This window comes from Trachurus trachurus (assembly GCF_905171665.1).
Source record: "Trachurus trachurus genome assembly, chromosome: 17".
NCBI lineage: Eukaryota > Metazoa > Chordata > Actinopteri > Carangiformes > Carangidae > Trachurus > Trachurus trachurus.
The window spans coordinates 17,523,939-17,541,715 of record NC_139900.1 but is presented as its reverse complement, the minus strand read 5'-3'; the positions used below and the strand labels follow the sequence as shown (position 1 = coordinate 17,541,715).

The 17,777-nt window shown below is 41.6% G+C and overlaps 1 protein-coding gene across 1 annotated transcript in view; it reads left to right on the top strand.

Moving 5' to 3' along the window:
* The window catches only part of tnn (tenascin N), a 36,542-nt gene extending 18,982 nt beyond the window's left edge, over positions 1-17,560 (top strand). Inside the window, exons 9-19 of the mRNA XM_083991914.1 lie at positions 4,755-5,018; positions 6,726-6,989; positions 7,366-7,629; positions 9,201-9,464; positions 12,853-12,983; positions 13,365-13,503; positions 13,639-13,790; positions 14,209-14,305; positions 14,419-14,583; positions 15,109-15,272; positions 16,718-17,560. Coding sequence (XP_083848040.1) covers positions 4,755-5,018; positions 6,726-6,989; positions 7,366-7,629; positions 9,201-9,464; positions 12,853-12,983; positions 13,365-13,503; positions 13,639-13,790; positions 14,209-14,305; positions 14,419-14,583; positions 15,109-15,272; positions 16,718-16,867 — 2,054 coding nt within the window. The 3' untranslated portion in view covers positions 16,868-17,560. The remainder of the gene's footprint in view (positions 1-4,754; positions 5,019-6,725; positions 6,990-7,365; positions 7,630-9,200; positions 9,465-12,852; positions 12,984-13,364; positions 13,504-13,638; positions 13,791-14,208; positions 14,306-14,418; positions 14,584-15,108; positions 15,273-16,717) is intronic.
* The last annotated feature ends 217 nt before the right edge of the window (positions 17,561-17,777 follow it).

The following is a 17,777-nucleotide window of genomic DNA, read 5'->3' as shown; positions in this document are numbered from 1 at the left end:
TATTTTCTTGCTTTTCTCTCTCAAGCGCCCTTTCCTTTCTTTCCTGCTTCACCTTCACTCTCAGCTCACCCAGTTCAAAAGCAGTCTTCACGTTGATGGCTCTTCATTTTTAGACCCCGAGGCAGCCAATTTAATGTTTTTTTCAGTCATCAGTGTTAGCGAGGTATTTTCAAGACTCACCTCGTCTCTTTTGAAGCCAGTCAGGTACTCAAGGGCCCCTGTCATTGCTAATCTATTTTCCTTTGTGAGTGTGCCACCTAATTGCAGGAGTGTGTGCGTGTGTGTGTGTGTGTGTGTGTGTGTGTGTGTGTGTGTGTGTGTGTGTGTGTGTGTGTGTGTGTGTGTGTGTGTGTGTGTGTGTGTGTGTGTGTGTGTGTGTGTGTGTGTGTGTGTGTGTGTGTGTGTGTGTGAATGTGCTAATCTACACCAGGCAGACAGTGGCTTGTCCCCACTCCACTAGCTACAATCCTTCATTTTAGGTGTAACTTGAAAGGGCTTAGAGGTGTTTGAGGAGAATAGTCCTCTGCTCTACTTGCCAGCAAGGATGTGTTGGTTTCATGATGACTGACGTGATGCAACCAAGAGCAGAGTCCCTGACTATCTCACCCAACAAGCTGCCTGCCTTGGGCCGGCATGGTTTTTATGTGGTAAAAAGATAAAAGGAGCACAAGGAGGAAATATGGAAAACATAGAAAATGCAGCAACAGAAAAAAGGTGACAGTAGTTGCTGTGGCTACATGAGCAGGAACAATGACATTGCACAGGAACAGTAAGGATACGACGATAAGATGTTTACAGGAGAATCAAGAGGAAGAATAAAGCAGGATGTTAGAATAATGTCTCACAAAGAGGCAATATCAGTGACATTATGTAGCAACACGTAGAGCATTACCGTGGAGCTACTGCTATATGAAACTGATCTCTGTCCTCAGGGGCCAAAGATGACTTCTTCCATTATAGATGCTCCATTGTAGAAAGATTTTCCTACATTTCCTCTTCACTTTTACCATCTGTCTTCTATTCTTTCAGGCTTTTTTTTTTCATCTGAATTTCTTTCACAGTTCACTGTTGGCATATTTTTAATTATACTGTAGTTCCATTCCCCTACCCTCTTCTGATTTATGAAAGGCAAAATAGGTCTCTAAGTCCCAGTGTTTTTGGAATTAAATTTATTTTCTTTCTGATCAATTGATAACACAACATTGAGGTAATTATTTTTTAACTATAACTTTCCTATATTTGTATTTCCCACCCAAAAAATACAAATATATACTCAATTTATCTTGTCTCTGTGTGCGAACTGTATGATGTATGTAGCTATTGATCTCTATATGTTATTTTTTTGGCTGAATTTCCATATTGTACGTCTAGTGTGGCTCCATAAATCATCTTCTCTCAGACTGTGGTATGTTATGCTGGTCTTGCAGCGCATACACGGTCAATATGTATTTGAATTTATTCAAGGACAGCTGAAACACCCAGAATCAAAGAAATCTGTACGGAGCAGACGTTTCACAGTCACGAACTTGCCAAAAGATTATAAGCCGTATAAACACAACTTACCACGGCTGGTTCTGCCGGTTCGAATTCAATAAAGTCACCACCAAGGCCCATATAACCAAAAGCAGATGGGCCTGACTTTGGAAGAGGGAATGAATGCTGGGACTTTATATTTATCTAGACAGACTGTAGCACCTGATGTGGCCCAGTGGGAGTACCATGTCTGCTCAGGCTTGCACATGAGAGGTTTCTGGCCAGCGATGAACAGAAGATGCCAGGAAATTAAATGTGAAATTGTGAAATGAGAAAGTTTAAAGAAAGATCAAACTCCAACCCACAGATTTTTATCTGTAACTGGTCGTTATCTGTTCATTACCGCGGACTAATGAGAGAGCGAGAGATCTATTGGCCTGGATGCCTTATAATGACTAAAAGCATCAACTATATCGTGTGCTGCTGTACCTCTAGATGTTGACAAATAAACACATCATTTCTGTCACAAAGAATGATGAGGCCCTTACAGTAGACTGTAGGGAAAACATTAAAAAGCCTGTAGCAGCCAAGGGACTCCATCTCCACATGGTACCTTATCAGCACATACTTTCCTCCAGCTCCATCCTCACACATACAGTATGCTTCCACCATACAGTGAGTCCGTGAGGCTGCAAGGCTGTTAATGATGAAAGACGACCTGTTACTATGCGGCTTGTGGTCGCTGCCTCTGCTGACACATGCCACGCATAATGGATAAGCTGTTTTCCAAATGGCCAGAGCCACAGCTCGTGTTGTGAAGCCCGGTAGCCACTGTCGCTAAGCAGCTAGTGGGGTAGAACATCCGGAGCAACTCGATCTATCACAGGCTGTAACTTCAGAGCAAATGCAGGATCCCACAGAAGGTAGCAGCACTTGGAAAAAAAGAAAAAAACTCCAATAATATATTGAAACTGTCAGGCAGCAAAGCTATATAGCCTATGAGAGCAGAAAGAACAGCACTTCTTTGTTCAGAGGATAACAATATAACACCAGAGAGGGAGAAGGAGGGAGCATAAGGCACAGCTCCGTGTGAGCTCCAGTCAGATGGTTGCAAACCAAGAACAATTCAAGATAATTTGTAGACTTTCCTTCAAACTGTCAGATGTTTTCAGCTTCCATGGTTCTTGGGCCGTCAGCTCGAAACCCATTCACTTTATTTATTTCAGACATCACTTCGGGTTATGTATCACAAACAAAAAACTGTCCAGTAAAAGATGACGATACACAGGGCTATGCCTCTTTAAACTCTGTACTAATGGATAAAACACATCGTTTACAGTGAAAATGCATTAAGGGCTGTCCTCCAGACAGAGGACTAAATGGCTTGCCACTGTTTTATGTCCCCTCCCAGTCCAGTGTTGTCTTCAAGCACTGATGTATGCACTACAGTATATCTAGGACGTTTTAAGGAAATGACAGTGCTGCAGATGTTGTATGCTATGTGATGAATAGAAATACACTTTTATAGCCAGTTCTAGTGCCCTCGAAATGAGATAACTACAAATATGAGCGACAGCTTCCTAACCCCAACCCCAACTTTAACCCCAATCTTGTCGCAAAATTGTAGCTAGCTCATACTGATTTATTGTCCTATTGAGCAACAGTGTAATTTTGATAACTTGCAGTGTAATATTCAAATACACTCCATGTAACATTTAGTTGCACGCCTTCATCCTGTGCTATTGTGAACATGTATCCCTATAAAGGCATATCTTTTTTTTAATATGTTTCTACATGAAGGAACTATGAAGTGAGCATTTTGACCTTACTTGGCATTGCTCATGGTACTTAGGCTACTGAATGACCCCTCATCCTTAGGCCTTAGAGGAAACACTCAATCCTTATAAAAATGGAGCTATTATAAATGTATTCAGTGGTTTAGCTCATGACAGATTGTGGAGCAGAGCAGCTACAAGGACAGAGGAGTGACAGCGGGCGAAGGGAGGAGAGACAAAGAGGGGGATATGGGGTTATACAGTTGCATAGTTCTTTTCTTCTCCTGGATGCATCATCAATCAGTTTTCATGATGCAGACTATGCACTGACACAAGGCTGACCTCGGCTGCCACAGAGGAATAATCCTAAATGATGATTGCTTTTACATTTCCCCTAACTTCCTCTGTGTCTGTCTTACCTAGACTCTGTGACTCTGTCTTTTATTTTCTGGTTTCCCTCCCTCTATCCCGGTATTTGTTGGTTTCTATTCATTGTAACACCCATCCAAACACGCACGTGCCACCAACTGCTCCACCTGCGTCCACCATATGTCTCCTGTGATTCCTCAGGAACGGCGACTCTACCAACAGACGGTTCTGTGTTCTGCTCTTGCTCCTGTGTCCTCTTCTCTCTGCAGCTCCTGCTGTGGAGTTCAGTGGACAGGACAGGACCACGGGCTGGGTTGTGTGCCTGTGATATTCTTTTGAAGAGCTTCACAGAGCTTTTTTTTCTGTGTGCCAGAGAACAAATTTTTCTTTGGTTCATTTGTCAGCTTCAATGCGTGCACAGAACGAAACAAAACCGTGGATAACAAGGTTGCGTAAATGTAGAATTTGCGTGCCACATACTCTTTCTGTCAGCTGATTGAAAGAGAAAAACAACAGTGACATTTCTTCAAAGAGCTCTACGATTCCTTCTTGCCAAACGCTTCTGCAGACTACAGCTTGTGCTCACCGACCACATGCTGCTGTTGCTGGTTTTGCTTTTTTGCTCATCTGCTTTTTCCACTCACATCAATTCAGTGTAGTTGTGGCTGTTGACAGCTAAAGTCTAAACCTAAACCCACTCTCCATACTGCACTGTACATTATACTATTGTTATACTATGCTAGCACTGACCACAAGTAAAAACGACCCGTGTCTAAGAGGATCCATCTTTTTAATGAGTTCCCCCATATATCAAGACAGCATTAGTCATGTCGTCATATATACATATATAAAATGACTTGTTTTTTTAGTCATGAAGATTATTATTCTCTATGTGCGAACAGTAGTAGTGTGGATCTACTGGCTGGTGGCATTGGAGATCAAGGGTTCACATTTTTTTTTGTAAACAACATTCCTCTCTTTTAACAATACTATGAGCTTTCCCAACACTTCACGGGGTAGTAAGGGTTGCTGAATTGTTTTTATAGTGGTCATTTTGGTATGACTCAGCCTCTTGCACCCTGAAAAGTGAAAGAATGCCTCATTTTCATTGGTTGTTTTCTCTCATCTCCTCTACAGACATTGATGCCCCAACGAACCTTGTCACCACCGAGGTAACAGAGGACACTGCAACAGTCTCATGGGATCGAGTCCAGGCAGAAATAGAGGGCTACATGCTGAGCTACACCTCTGCTGGGGGCTCCAGCTCAGAGATCCCTGTAGGCCGTGACAGCACCTCATACAGGCTGGTCGGCTTGAGACCTGGAGTCCTGCACACGGTCTACATCTGGGCCTACAAGGGAGACAAAGTCAGCAGAAAGAGTTCAACAGAAGCTGAAACAGGTAAACCTTGACAGGACTGGGGTTCGTTCATGGATGGATTGATTTGATCTTTGTGTCGCCACACATAGCCTACAACATCCTTATATGCAAGTAAATGGTGGTGTCAGATTAAGGTCACTGGTAAGGTAAGGCATATACAAGCCCATCTTTTTTAAACTAGTTTTTTAAACACTATGCTAGTGAATCTTCATTGTAAACACAAACATATGTATCCAGTGTTTGTCTCCATATTGACTTGTGATGCTCAGAAATCTCAAGTGTTCCCAGGCACTGTGGGTTGTTTTCTTTCATCTTTATAGCCTGTGAACAGAGGTATTTTAAGTTTGAAATGTTTCTTTGTTATGCTCCTTTGCGCAAGACGCTCTTACCTCAAACATTCTCTTTGTACAATGCACCAGTCTTTTCCTTCTGATCTTTTTCTGTGGTGGGTTCCTGCAATGTGTGCACAATCTTCTTGTCTTTTTTGTGGTGGCAAGACGTAAAAATTATGAATGTTGACATTTTACACTTAGCGCACTAACCCCTCTTTACCTAACTGCCCAGAGGGAAACTTGAACTCCCACTGGAAAAAGGCTGTTTGACATAATTAGGCTGGACACCTCATTTAAAGGCAGTTTAGTTTAGCTTGAGGCTGAATCTCTGTCAGAAGTCTGAGAAGAGCCAATCTCACTTGGTCAACAAAGTCAGCTATGTTGTTTTCTCCTATGCTCTGCTAACTCTTAATCTCCCTGTTGGGAAAGTGAGCAGATGCAGCTGACTGCTTGTATTCATGTTTCTGAAGAAAGGCAGCAGAATAACTGGTTTGAACACTGATTGGCAATTATCCAAATTGTTTTTAAAAATTCAAGTCCAAAGGTTTGAGGGCATTTACAGTACAAACTCAAAAGTACATACAGTATATACCAACGTTAGAAAATGCTTTCCATATTTCCATAGATATAAAGTGTGTGTGTGCGTGCATCTTTTTTTTTTTTTTTGGCTTCCATTATTTTTAGCCAAATTGGTAAAAATATATTGCTGCTTTTAGTTGCTGTTTGCTATTAATAGCTAATAACGTTTTTCCATTTTTCCATTATTATACGCTACTTTGAAACTTTTTTTTATCTTCCTGATTAATTTCCCCCCCTTTTCTTTTTCATGAGGAAAACAGACACATCAGTCCCAATAACCTGAGCCATATATCAAACAGCAGGAGGCAAATATCTGAGGTGGCTTGAAACTCAATTTTCTAGCAGTGATGTTAGCAGCATAACATGTGTTTGTGTTCTTTGAGCAACACTGGAGGAGCAACCTAGACATATTCATTTAAATGAGGGAAAGATGCAATTGAGTTGTTTTTGTTGCACAATGGGTGTTGAACGTTTTCACAAGTGCTCATTACAATGCAGCTACAGTCTTACAGCACCATATAAATGTACTTATCTCTCGTTCCCCCTCTTGTTAGCTCTCCAGAAGTAAACAGAAAATGATGTATTCGGATAATAGCAGGAGCTAGGGAAAAAAGACCGTGAGATATCTGAGTGGATTTTCTGAGCTAAATCTGTGTCTCCATATAAGACAAAATATCAGTGGTGCAGATTTTCCCAACATTAATAATTCATAATCTCTCTGCAATCATGTAGTAGCTGTAGTTTGCATGTCTTTAAATTAACACTGAATGATGTGATGTCTTTGCATAGTTTATACTAACCATAACTCCCCATGCAGAGCTGGATGGCCCCACTAACGTCTTGGCCCATGATGAGACCGAGTCAAGCTTCATTGTGTCCTGGGATCACAGTCAGGCAGAAATCGATGGCTACGTCCTAACTTACAGCTCCTCCGAGGGCTCAAGTGAAGAACTCCCAGTGGGATCTGACCGCACTTCTTACAATATCACTGGCCTGAGGCCCGGGGTCCACTACACTGTCAACATCTGGGCTGTCAAGGGGGCCAAAGCCAGCAGGAAGATCTCAACACAAGCTGAGACAGGTCTCAGATCTATGACTTTCTGTTCAAACCCAAAGCACTTTGTGTGTGACACTATATTAACCAGATATATTTCTTTGTCATATCAAATGATACACAGATGGGTGACAAATCAAAGGAAAACACTCTTTGTGTAGGTGTTGCCACCAGAAAAACAAATTCTGTCTATTGCTGCACAATTAGTGATATTAATGATGATTTCATATCTGGTGCTGAAAAAGGCCACAATAATAACTTACTTAATTTCCATGATGATCAAACAATTAGTGACCCACTGTGCCAACTACTTATTCATTCAGGTTTTTCAGTGAATTTGTCACCCATCTATATAATGTAGTTTGCATCAGGATTGACTACATCTACTAACATCTTCCTCTAGAACTGGATGCTCCTGCTAACCTCTTAGCTCGAGATGAAACAGAGACCAGCTTCAGCGTCTCATGGGATCCGGTCCAGGCAGACATTGATGGCTACATCCTAACCTACAGCTCCTCTGAGGGCTCCAGTGGAGAAATCCCGTTGGGGGCTGGCAGCACCTCTTACAGTCTGACCAGCCTCAGGCCGGGAGTCCTCTACACTGTTTACATCTGGGCCATCAAGGGGAACAAAGCCAGCAGGAAGATCTCAACACAAGCAGAGACAGGTGTCAAGCATCACTTTTCTTTTTTTTAAACCAAATTACGTGGTTCATTATTACATCTATCTTTAATCCTTTAAATCTTCAAGTATCCTATAATTTTACAGTTTTTACAAAGGAACCAGGGAACTCCCTTGTTAACCCCAAAACAAGAAAATGTATTTTTCACATGGGAGACTAATCTCTTTGTCTGCTTAAAGCAGTTACTTGAAGGATCATGCCCTCCGTTCATCCATCTTCTTGCCAACTGCTTATTGGGGTCACAAGGAGCAAAGTGACCCAGAAGTCCTTTTCCCCAAACTTACTTACAAACTTACTTCTGTGCAGACCCACACTACCTCAGAGAAATAATCTCTCCAGCGTGTCCTGGTACTACACTCCAGAAAAACATCCATCCATCCATTTGCTTCATACTTACTGTAGTTCTGCTTCATTCCTCATCTTTCATGTAGTTCCTCTACATGTCTTACTTGTGTATACAATCTTACATCTGGATTCACACCTTATGGGATCTACCCTCTCAACTGGATTTTGGGAGAAAACTGTCACAGAAGAGGATAATGGAAGACCTTGAAGGACCCATTCTTCATTTTGTCGGTCATCTTGAATGCTGGTCTCCGCTAGCAGTCTCTTGCATTCACAGCAACTCTCGTGCTCAAGCAACCGGCCCATGTAGCTGCTTGTGTAACAGAGATGAGACTTGAAGTTATTCTAGGCAGATACCACACACTATCAGCAGGATCAGAAGACCAGATATTGGGTAATCCCTGCAACATCTAGACACACCAGCGTGCAATGTGAAACAGCTGTCGTTTTAGAGCTTCTCCTGAATATGATAAGAGTCCAGAGTCAATGAATCTGATTCCAAAATAAATTCTGTGTCCTGACGAGAGCTCAACAATATTTAGCCTGAGCTACTTGGTTCCCCCAGCTGCAGGCCCGGTTCCTGGAAGGGGCTCCCCTGCTCCCAGATGTGTCGTCTACAACTCTGTACAGAGCTAGATGTTTCTATTAACCTTTTTGGCCCAAGGAAGTGAATCCATCATTAGTGTGTCCGTGTCATGAGACCAAATCCAGGCGGAGATGAATATAGCTTCTGATCTGATTAACACTACCTACAGAGAGCCCATTAGGAGCCCGATACTGCATTGATAGTGATCATTTTATGGTGAAAGATGTTTAGGTTATCATCTTTTTTCTTTGTTTTCTCGCAGTCGTGTTACTAATGTTTTGCCCCCTTGGAAATATAAGGTTCTGTTTGACATTTTTGTCAGAATTTATTTATTCACATACAGTATATTTATTCTGTGACAGCCTATTAACATTAACATTATTAACGGGATTTGTTTTGTTTGCATTTTGGGACTCCTTATTTAGAAAGACAATTTCTCAAATTCTTCTCAAGTCAATCAATTGGAAACTGCTCATATTACTGAGAGATCCTTATAGCTCCAAGGAGACAATTTGTAGAAAATGCACACTGAGTTGTTTCATTTCCCTTTGCAGAGAGAAATGAAAACACTACATCAGTTTGCATTATTAGTTTATTGACTACATCTACTAACATCTTCCTCTAGAACTGGATGCTCCTGCTAACCTCTTAGCTCGAGATGAAACAGAGAGCAGCTTCAGCGTCTCATGGGATCCAGTCCAGGCAGACATTGATGGCTACATCCTAACCTACAGCTCCTCTGAGGGCTCTAGTGGAGAAATCCCGTTGGGGGCTGGCAGCACCTCTTACAGTCTGACCAGCCTCAGGCCGGGAGTCCTCTACACTGTTTACATCTGGGCCATCAAGGGGAACAAAGCCAGCAGGAAGATCTCAACACAAGCAGAAACAGGTGTCAACATATTTTTTGTTAAACCAAATTACATGATCATTACAGCCATGTTTAATCCTTTAAATCTTCAAGTATCCTTTAATTACAGTCGTTTAGGTGAGGTAACCAAGCAACTCTCTGCAAAACTAAAAGTAAAGTAAAGTAGTTTTCCCACAGGAGACTTACCAGAATCTCCTCGTTTGCTTAAAGCAGTTTTCCGATGTATGTTTACCCTAAATTAATCCATCTTCTTGCCCACTGCTTATTCGCTACACATGGAGTATGGTTAGTCTTGACGACCAGCTGACATGATGTCTGCATTACTTCAGTCAATTCCTCTAAAATGTTATTGCTCTCATGCATTGCTTACTCTAACTTTTGTGTAAAATCCAACATCTGGATTCACACCTTGTGGCTGCTACCAACTCTTCTGAATTGTGGAAGACGGCAGCAGAGGATAATTGAAGACCTATAGGGACCCGTTCTTCATTTTGTCAGCCATATTAAATGCTGGTTTCCACAAGTAGTTTCATGGGTTCCCACAGTCACAACTTCTCTTCACCCTCAAGCCACAGCCTCGTGTAGCTGCTTGTGTAACAGAGTTGAGACTCTAAATTATTCTAGGCCGAGATACCACACACTATCATCAAGATCACAAGACCTGATACTTTGGGTAATCCCTGCAACAACTAGACACACCAGCAGAACGTGCAAATGTGAAACAGCTGTCGTTTGTGAGCTCCTCCTGAATATGATAAGAGTCCAGAGTCAATGAATCTAATTCCAAAGCAAATGCCGTGTGCTGAGCTTGACAATATTTAGCCAGAGCTACTTTCACCCAGCAGCAGGCCCAGTTCCCAGATGTGTCGTCCACAACTCTGTACAGAGCTAGATGTTTCTATTAACCTTTTTGGCTCAAGGAAGTGAATCCATCTTCAGTGTGTCAGAGGTGAATATAGCTTCTGATCTGATGAACACTACCTACAGTACAAAGACCCCTTAGGATCCTGATACTGCCTGAGTCCTCTTCTTGATTTGATACTGATCATTTTATTTTGAAGGATGTTTAGGATATCATCATTTTTCTTCATTTACTCACAGTCATGTTACTAATATTTGTAGAAAATGCACACTGAGTTGTTTCATTTCCCTTTGCAGAGAGAAATGAAAACACTACATCAGTTTGCATTATTAGTTTATTAACTTCTTCCACTAACATCTTCTTGTAGAACTGGATGCTCCTGCTAACCTCTTAGCTCGAGATGAAACAGAGACCAGCTTCAGCATCTCATGGGATCCGGTCCAGGCAGACATTGATGGCTACATCCTAACCTACAGCTCCTCTGAGGGCTCTAGTGGAGAAATCCCAGTCGGGTCTGACAGCACCTCTCACAGTCTGACTGGCCTGAGGCCTGCAGTTCTCTACAATGTCTACATCTGGGCTATCAAGGGGAACAAAGCCAGCAGGAAGATCTCAACACAAGCCGAGACAGGTTAATACACTACTACAGACAGGATTTCTAGCTGGTAACCTTGAAGATACCTTTTCTCTTGAAATATGAAATCCGAGCAGTCAATGAAAAACTGGCTGTCTCTGGGCCATGCTGAAATCAACCATTAATGAACACTGAAGTGGATTGTTGTTGTTGTTGTTTTAGGTTTTTACTTTATCTTGTGCAGCAGGGAATTGGTAGTGAAGACTGGGATGACAAGTCAAACAAAAGTAACAAAAAAAGCCTTATTTTGGATTTCTTTGTGTCTTTAATAGCCTTTCTTCTACAGTAGGCACCAAAAGCTTTGCAGGGCCACAAGCACCACAGGTGTGGCATTGATTTAAAAAAATAATGTGAACTTAGCACAGAGCTGCCTTTCAGTAACACACAGACTCAAACAGTTTACCACCCTATTAGTTTTAAAAATAGAAACCTTTGTCTGAGAATGGTGATAAATCAAGATCTACTATACAGTATAGGGCCGTAATTTGGGGGAGTATTGGTTCTACGGAGGCAGGAACAGGTCACTATCTCCGATCACTATCATTTGCAGATGCAGGAAAGTTATTTCTTTCCACATGATGAGGCAAGAATAACAGTAACTACAGCTGATAGGAAATCTCATTTAGAGAGGTCCCATGGGTGCTTGCATTGTGTTTGAGACTTGCTGAAGTTTTTCTTGTGTACGGCAGTTGGAGCTTCTGAAACTGTTTTACAAAAGATTTTCTCACTTTAGAAATCCCGGTACTTTTGATTTATACACACTAAATGGCAATCTATAATTTGTCGTATCATATGGTGTTTGATTTATTAAACTACAATTTTACTTCAAAGCCAAAATTAGTTTACTCTTAACCACCAGGAATCAGCAAAACTCCTACTCTGACAGGAAATGTTTCCCACAGGCCAGGCCAGGTCAGCGGGTAGACCTTGAACCTCAGTGTGGGGGAAAATAGCAACAGCAGCACATGGTGGATGGGCGACAACAGGGGCGTCTTTGTGTGTGCCAGATGATCTGTAAAATCACCTGGGAGCGCTAAGTGAAAGCTGGATCTTTTTCAATTAGGCGGCAAATGTCTGAGTTTTGGATTGTAAACTTGTCTCGTCGTAACTCATTAGGAACCATCATTGGCTACAGACCGGCTCAGCGCTGAGTTCAAATAGGAAAGCCATTGTGTCAGAAGGAATCACCAGGGATATATTAAAGTGTGTGTTATTACATTTGTGACTTTATTGGACCCAGTAACAAGCATCATTAATGTGTCAATTGTGTCCCACAGACCTTTTCTGCAGCATTGCCTCCCACTAATGGTGCTACTAAATTTGTTAATATTCACACTATTTTCCCAAATGACAATTCAATTACCAGAAAAGCTGTTTAATTCTTTCAGTGATAGTAAAACTGACAAGTGGAGAAACCTGAATGAAAACAGAGGGCAGGGTTTTTAGCAGATGAGCACTGAAAATATGACTCTTGTTTTCTCAAGCCACGGGAGGTTAAAGCTCCGACTGTTACAGCATCCGTGTTTGGGTCAAGCAAATTATTTCAGCATCTGTTTCAGTTCAAATCTCTTAAGCATTCAACCCAGTTTATCTGTGAAGCCAAATTGTAACTCCGCAGGTGGAAGGTATACTTGTCTCTGCTGTTGCGCTTAAGGTGAAAAGGGGCTGAAATGTTATACTGTCAAATGCATTAATATTGTGATATTTAGAGTGCATGAAACACTTGATTCTCGGGTTTATAAAATGTGAAAATAACAAAGAATATTAGAAGGAAAAACACAAATATTATGTGTATTCTGCTAAATATCTTCTACTTACCCAACCCAGAGCTGATTTTTGTAAGACATTAATTTGTAAGAATTAATGAATGTTCTTTTGCTGCAATACACTTTTATTTATGTTCGTGTCCATAGAACTTGATGGCCCCAAGGACCTGAAGGCTGCAGATGTAAAACTGGACTCTGCTTCTCTGACCTGGATTCCTCCTCTGGCTGACATCGAGGGTTACATCCTCACCTACAGAGATGAGGATGGTAACATGCAGGTACTGAGCCATGAGGTTTACACACACACACACATGCACGCACACACACAGTAGACAATAGACAGCACTGGGACTTAGGGCCTGTCTTTACCTTAACACGCATGCAAATTAAGTTACTTTCTTCATTGTTTGAAAAAGGCTGAGGCTCAGCTCTGTAGAACGCTGACCTCTTGTGGCTAGAAATGAAATTAATCACCTGGAAGTAATGTTCACATGGCACATTGCTGATCTTTTCCTTCATACTTTAGGGTTTTAAGGAGCTCATTTCACACCTTGATCTTTAGGAGCTTCAGACACAACTATACGTTGTATGAGACTGCCTCTGCTTTACACTGAGTGCCCTGCAAGAGTCATTTGTGTTGCTTTGTGTGTTGTGGCCAGGCTGTTGAACAGCAGCTTGGAGCTGGTGAGAGCAGCTTTGCCTTATCTGGCCTGGAGACGGGGAAGAGCTACATAGTCACCATCATCGCCTACAGGGGCAGCAAGAGGAGCAAGATGGTGGAGACCATCTTTAAAACAGGTCTGTGCAGTTTACTTCAGATTAGTAGCCCCTCGTACACCACGCATAACACACGTGTTGCTCTTTCCTACCTGGATATGTTATTGTCTTTACTATTTGAAGTTCTTAATGTTCATATTATATCCTCTTCTCTAGTTGGTGTCATGTATCCCTTCCCCATGGACTGTCTTCAGATCATGAAGAATGGCAATAGTCAGAGCGGCATCTACACCATCTATATCAACAGCGACAGCTCCAAACCTATTGAGGTCTACTGCGACATGGACACTGATGGCGGCGGCTGGGTGGTACGTCCTATTGATAAACTAAACTAAACTAAATAAAGTACCGGTATCATGATATTTAAAAATATGTTTCATATAATCACTAAGGGAAGAAATTTTACCTGCAAATATTATTGTAGCATCTCACAATTTTTTAGTGTCATGTAATTCATCTTGTGAAGAGCTTCAAAACTTGTGAAAACAGATGAATAACATTCATGAGAAATGAAAAATTATCCTGTCGATGTTGAGTTGCTTGACTACACAACATCTTGGTTTCTCCTGCTTCTGTTTTTTTCATTCATACTGCATTTCATTCAATCTCATTTTTTGAGTTGCTGCCACTCTCATTTAGTGATTGGAACGGTAAACAAAAGCGAATGCAAATTGTCTGAAATGTTTTGTGAAACAACTGTGAAACAACACTCCTTGTTGCTCTCAGATGCTCCAGCGCCGTACCACTGGCAAGCTGGACTTCATGAAACGCTGGAGACAATACATAGCAGGTTTTGGCGACATGACAGACGAGTTCTTTATTGGTGAGCATGCAAATGATCTTGGGAGTCCTTTACAGACACTGAAACATGCGTTTATGAATAGAAATGGAGTTTTTCTTCTCCCCTTCACATTCTCTGTTTTTCTGCTCCTTCAGGCATGGATAAGATATATGAGCTCACCAACACTCCTACTCAATATGAGTTGCGGTTTGACTTGGGCCTGGGCTCAGAGAGAGCCTACGCTGTATATGACAACTTCAAGATTGCTCCAGTGAGGCAGAAGTTCAAACTCACTATTGGCAAATACAGTGGGACAGCAGGTGGGTCTTTTGATCTCCAAGTCTTATCCAATTTACAGTATGAAAGATTTAGACGGAGCAGACAACATGTGCCGCTTTCAGGGTTTTTATTTTCTCCCTGACACTTTACTCAAATAGGAGTCATAGAGAAGAAGAAAGGGCAGAGACAGCAAGGAAACAGACAGGAGAGGGAATAAAGGGGTTTGAAGCTCAAGGCATCCAACCTGTCATATCGTGGGCTGCTGGAAAAGCAAATACAGTACACACCTTCAGTAGGTGGGATATTTGATTTAGAGACTTATATTCACTCAGCAATAGACAGTAGCTATATAGGGACATTGGTATCTGACAGATAAGAATGCACAGTGAGTGTGAGACACTGTGTCTACATACACACAGTGTGCTGAAACAGCAGTACACTGTTTACTTCTCTGTTTTGTGAGTAGAGGCCTTTGGAACTGCATCAACTCTGTTCTGTTGAGTTTTTGTTTTTTGATATGTCAACCATGCTAATTAATATTGCTGATTGTTATTGATGATCCCCAGGCGATGCCATGACCTACCACCAGGGCCGACCATGGACAACTATTGACAACGACAACGACATCGCTCTGGGAAACTGTGCCCTGACCCACCGTGGCGCCTGGTGGTACAAAAACTGTCACCTGGCCAACCTGAACGGCAAATGGGGAGACAACAGGCACAGTCTGGTGAGTGAGCCGGGAGGCAGCTCTGCTCTGCATTGCATAAGCTGCACTTTGTCGGATCGTGCATTTCAAAAATGTAATTTTCTTTCATGAAGTGCAATAATCCAGACAGCATGAACAAAGAGTTGATAAATAAATAAGTAAATAAAACAGGCAACCAGCAGAGCAGGACATCTACTGATTACAAGGTTGGGGGTTTGATCACAGGGTTTTCCCACCCACATATGTCCTTGAGCGAAACACTGAATATACATTACAGTGCATTAAATCACACTGACATCAGTGCTCTGATAACAGGTCTTGATAGTTTAACTCCCAAGGACGGTTATAGACATTAACTCAGTTTTCTGGTGTAGTGTGCCCTCATGCCAATAGGTGGCAGTGATTATACAATTCTGTGACACGTTTATATTAACCAGTTACCAGTTAATCTGTCTTTGTATCTTGAAAATGAGGCTGTCAGACATCATGTCCTCACTCCTATTCCTATTAAATTATTTAATTTTCCAATGTTGTATGATTTCAAGTGACTTAATTATAGCGAGATACACAGTGGACTTCTTGTCCAAACAATATTCATCTTCCCTTGACATGAATAATAATGTATAAGTGTAAAGTGGATCTTAAAACTGTTTTACTATCGGCGTTTGCCATTCTGGATCAGGACAAAATGACTGTAAATATCTGCTATCTCATAGAAATAAATGGAATTAGTAGTTACACACAACACTGCTCACAACAAACTATTTTTCTTGTCAGGATTGACACCTGCAAAAAAAAAAAAAAAGATTTACAACAAACACAGCTGGCCATCAAGATAAAGAAAATGTGTTGTTTTTGTTTGGGATCCATTCTCAACATCCACACAAAGAGACAACATGAGCACTGACCAAGAGGCTGCTCCCTGGTCAGCAATCAAAGACAACTCCACCGCAGCCCACTTCTAGTTATTTTGTTTTGGATTGTTGAGGTGAGGCAGAAATGGCCTGAATCCATCAGCAGTGATAAGAAAACACATTTCTCACACCAGCTATAAACCATAAGTGTTTTTACCAGGCCAATGGGGTAACAACAATAGTTATTATGTCTAAGGGAGACTGATAGTGAAGGAAATGCCCGGGGATTTCTCTGCTCTTGTCGAGATTTCATCCATAATATTGCCACTGCAAATGTCTCCTGCAATGTCTGTTGGTGAAATGCAATAACAGTCAAAACAAGTTTGTAGTCACATGAAATGAAGCCAGAGGCTGGTATTTATTAGTGTTTGTCATTCTGCCTGTCCGTCATGCCGCCTGTCTGCTCTCTGACTTCATGTCTCTGCGTTCTGTTTCTCCTATTTCATCACAACGTGCCCTTCCAACAATCCTCCCTCCCTCCCTCTCCCCTCTATGCCTCTCCCGTCCCTCATTCTGATCTCGTTCTCTTTCAATCTGCTGTCCTGCTGACAGGGAGTGAATTGGGAGCCGTGGAAGGGCCACCTGATGTCCCTCGACTTCACTGAGATGAAGATCCGACCTTTGGGAGCCTTGTCCAGCAGGAAGAGGCGGTCGTTGTTGGCCAGAGAGAAGAGCAGAAAAGCAAACCTCCAAAAGAAATAGAGGAGGAGCACCTATTGCGACAACAGCCGTCTTCAGCCATGTTAACTGCCGTCACACTAGACTGGGATTTATCTTCTCATATTAGTGTAGCTTAGACGACCTGTCTTGGTGCTCTGACCACACAGGAAGTCTCACTGGTCTACATGCCTCTGTGTGTCTCACACTTGGACAATATGTACACTCTTTTTGGGAGGGAGGCAAAGACAGAAAAGCTCATATACAACAGTAACTTATTGTTTGTTTACCTACAGTGAGATTCATCAAAAAAAAAAAAATCCTAGGTTTAGTGTGATTGTGGAAAATTAGCAAATTCCAAACTGCCTTTGAGTTGTTTTGTGTGAACTGAAGTTGAACATTAATGGGTTTAGTAGATCAGTCATAGCGTATTTGTAATTTGAAAAACTCCTGTTTCACTGATTCTGGTTCAAACTCCAATTACAAATCAGGGAACAGTAGATTTAAGTAAAAATTGGAAACCAAGAAATTGAGTTTTTCTCCAATTACTATTTTCATTTTTACGTTTTTGTTGTTGTCCTAACCTGAGGACAGCAGCCCAGGTTATTTGTATTATATTTGTTCATTTCATGTTGTATGAAGAATTTGAGTAGCAACTTTCTGATATGTCTCTGTGTATAGTAGTATTGTCATAATAACATGAATGTTTAAAAAAAAAAGAGTAGAAAAAAGTTGTAAAAGTGGTTTGTGTGTTTTGTTTTAGAGCAGGTACCAGAAATTAGAGCCTTGAGTTTATTGATTATGAAGCTGGCTGACTGTGACACATTACACTGCCACTGTGCCTCAAAAACTGTCACATCACATTAGCTCATGTTGGACAAGCCAGTGAATAATAGTGAATGGCTGTCAGGAATAGCCACATTGCTCCTGTTTTACATTCATAAGACTGGGACAG